This window comes from Myotis brandtii, unplaced genomic scaffold (genome assembly GCF_000412655.1).
Source record: "Myotis brandtii unplaced genomic scaffold, ASM41265v1 scaffold223, whole genome shotgun sequence".
Lineage (NCBI taxonomy): Eukaryota > Metazoa > Chordata > Mammalia > Chiroptera > Vespertilionidae > Myotis > Myotis brandtii.
This window is the reverse complement of record NW_005358369.1, coordinates 50,655-54,189: the sequence shown is the minus strand read 5'-3', so window position 1 is coordinate 54,189 and position 3,535 is coordinate 50,655. Positions and strand designations below refer to the sequence as shown.

The following is a 3,535-nucleotide window of genomic DNA, read 5'->3' as shown; positions in this document are numbered from 1 at the left end:
GGAAGGTTGGGTTTTGTCCAGGTCTCTGCTGCTGGCTGCAGCCCAGACAGGCATGTTTTATGGTCAGAGCACTGGGAGAACAGACACCCCAAGAAGTAGGTCCGTGTGTGTGTGTGCGCGCGCGCGCGCGCATGTGTGTGTATGTGTGTGAGTTACAAAGGTTTTGAAGTTGGCCAAACCAGCAAGAATCAGCAGTTCCTGGAAACAGGAGACAGGCCTCTGAGGCTATGAGTGTGTGCAAATCTTGTGCATTTTTTAAATCCTCCCTCAAGGGTATTTTTTTCCATTGATTTATTTTAGGGAGAGTAGAGGGGAGAGAGGAGGGGGGGGAGAAACATTAATGTGAGAAAGACACACCAATGGGTTGCCTCCTGTTTGCACCCTAACCAGGGCTGGGGATTGAGCCTGCAACAGAGGTACGTGCCCTTGACCAGGAATCGAACCTGTAACCCTTGTATCCAAGAGCCGATGCCAGTGGTTGGCAAACTCATTGGTCAACAGAGCCAAATATCAACAGCACAACGATTGAAATTTCTTTTGAGAGCCAAATTTTTTAAACTTAAACTATATAGGTAGGTACATTGTTATTAACTTAATTAGGGTACTTCCAAGTCTTAGGAAGAGCCACACTCAAGGGGCCAAAGAGCCGCATGTGGCTCGCGAGCCGCAGTTTGCCGACCACAGCTCTAACCAATGAGCAAACCGGCCAGGGCTAGTGTGCATTTTAGGAAGAAAGAACAGGCACAGACCGCCTGGAATCGCAAGCCCTCACCTGTTGACTTCCCTTGGTCTCCCAGCTAGCTGTGTCCAGTGTCCGGCGCCCATGATCATCACAATGTAGTGAGTGAGCCTCCGGCAAGGTGCTGGGTGCAGGCAGGCGTGGTCCCTCCTCCCTGGGCTTACAAACCAGTGACCTGTGCTCCCGCGCTGTGTGTCGGAGGGTGCGTGACAGAGACCGGCGGTGGTGGCGGCAAATGTGGGGTTGGAGACTGTACGGTAAACGGGAACAGGGCCCCTCCCCGGCCCCGGCCCCCCTCCCCGCTGTGGGCAATAGAGAAGGCCCTCTGTAAGCCGACTGAGACCGTGGGAGCCTGGCCAGCCACTCGGTCTAAGAAGTGGAAACTGCTGCTGGGTGAGAGCCGGGCCGTGCACAGCTCGCATTCTGACCGCACACAGCTCGCGCACACCCTCCCCCATGCACACCCGCTTTTCTCCGTTTCCTGCGCTCTGTAAAACCTTGTGCTGGGGAAGTTGGCGGGGGGTGGGTGGTCGGGGGGAGCAAAACAGCAGCACCGGCCGGCTGCCCCCGGGGCATCTGCAGGCTGATGGGACTTAGTTGGGCGGCTTCACAGGTGGCAGCGGACGGACCGGCAGTAAATGTCACCAGTCGGCCACCACGGGTGAAATCCTAGTAAACCCACGTCTTTCACAGCCATTCCTCCGGCTAATTTCTCTGGGGTCCACAAACACCAGCGGAGGGTGTCTGGGCCCTCAGCCCTGTGCCTAACACCGACCCGGGGAGACGTCTCCCCCATTCATCCCGAGTGGAGCTACAGGAAGTGCTTGGCGGGCGGAGGCCTCGCTCTGAGGGTGTGTGAAACGGTCCTGCTGCGGAGGTGACGGGCAGGAGGGGCAGCAGTGGGAGCCGCGTGGGGTGCTTGGTCCCGCAGTCTGGGAGCCGGTACCGGGACGCCGTGGGCTTCTGCTTCTGAACAGAAAATAAAATCCCAATGAAGCCTCCTCATACGCCGTCTGAGGAGCCAGAGGCATCTGCGATGGAGGAGGAGCAGCATGGCCCTGTGTGCAGAGGGAGTAAAAGAAGCAGAAACCCCCACATCCCATGTGACGATTCTCAGCAGCCCAGCCCCCGCACGGAGATGTTCTTGTGGGTTCAGGTCTTCATGAAACAAGCCGCCCCGGCAGGGGACCAGCGGGGGCCCCGGGAAGACCATGGGCTTTGCGGCCCTGACTTCCACCCACTTACTGGCTGGTGACCTTCGGCAAGTTACTTAATGGACACGAGCCTCCGGCTCCTATGCTGCCCATCCTGGGTGTGTTAGGACTCCGTGGACCGATGTTTGCAATCGGGACCAGGTACCACGCCGCCCGTGGGTCCCATGCAAAGCACAGTGTGTCCCCAACCCAGTGGGAGCACCTCCCGACGCCTTGAGGACAGTCCCGCAGGCGAACGACTGTCCCAGGAGCACCGGCGCGCGGGGAAGGGGGGGAAGGGCGTCTGGCTGAGAGCAGCGGCTCTCGGAGACCGTGAGACTGAGACAGCACTGAGGCCACTGACGCGCGTCTCGCTAGAGGGATCATCTTTATTTGCGTGTCGTCGCCTTTCAATGAGGAGTGGCTCCCGTCGGCGCCCGGTAACCACGGGCCTCGCTAGCACACATGCAGGCAGCGACGCTTCCTCACAATGCAAGCAGCTTGGGGAGCTCGTGGCGGGAGCGGGTGTGAAACAGGAGTTTGGTTAAATGCAAGCAGGTTCCCGTGGAGAAAGAGAAAGAAACGTGGTACCGCCACCCCCTCCGAGGAGAACCGCGAGTGCGTGCATTATTTCGCTTGTTCTCACGCGGCTGTTCCCAGGGAGAAGCTGGCTCGCACCTTCCAAGTGCACCTGCGCTGTGCGCCTGAGTGCCTGCCAGCCCAGTGGGTGCGGGGGAGCAAGGGTCTAACGGGCTGGAGGGAGTTCCAGGGTCGGGCACCAGCCTGCTTTCCAGCGCTGGAGAGGCGCGTGACTGTGTGGGATGCGACAGCGAACGGGAGCCCCGAGGGGAAGGGCTCAGCCCACTGTGCCTGGGCGGCTGACCCCCTTCGGCCCCGCTCTCTCTCTGGGCTGGGCCGCCTCAGCCTTGCGGGTCGGGCGGGACCGTGGTGGCTGGGATGGGGTAGTCCAAGGCGCTGCAGTCATCGGACAGGAACACCAGGTCCTGAAAGAGACGCACCGGCAGGACTGTCACTGCGGGCGGCTGCCGGGCCCGGGCACGAACACAGACCCCTGGTTGCCCTCCAAGACTGTTCAGTAGCCCGGCCGGCGTGGCTCAGTGGTTGAGCATCAACCTATGAACCAGGAGGTTGCGATTTGATTCCCGGTCAGGGCACATGCCCAGGTTGTGGGCTGGATCCCCAGTGGGGCGTGCACAGGAGGCAGCTGAGCAATGATTCTCTCTCATCATTGATGTTTCTCTCTTTCTCTCCCTCCCCCTTCCTCTCTGAAATCAATGAATATATATATATATATTTTAAAAACACTGTTCAGTTGTTCCCTTTGGCTGAAAACTTCCCGTCTTACCCTCCCAGGGAGAGCCAGTCACATCTTCACGTTCCCATAGAATCTCAGATGTTCTTGATGATTTGTGGAATCCATGCATGCATGGGTTGACCAGATGGACAGATGGGGAGGGAGTGCATGATGGATGAACCTTAAGTGCTGAGCAGCAGCTGCGGGGACGCCATGGAAACCAGCCGGAGCTCACCTTCGAGTGCCATCGAGGCAGTAACACCACTACTCACTGTGCTATTTATGTCT

At 58.6% G+C, this 3,535-nt stretch overlaps 1 protein-coding gene across 1 annotated transcript in view; it reads right to left on the bottom strand.

The window, feature by feature from the left end:
* Positions 1-2,282: 2,282 nt before the first annotated feature.
* CYTL1 (cytokine-like 1) overlaps positions 2,283-3,535 on the bottom strand; it is a 2,761-nt gene continuing 1,508 nt past the window's right edge. The window contains exon 3 of the mRNA XM_014539625.1: positions 2,283-2,936. Coding sequence (XP_014395111.1) covers positions 2,853-2,936 — 84 coding nt within the window. The 3' untranslated portion in view covers positions 2,283-2,852. The remainder of the gene's footprint in view (positions 2,937-3,535) is intronic.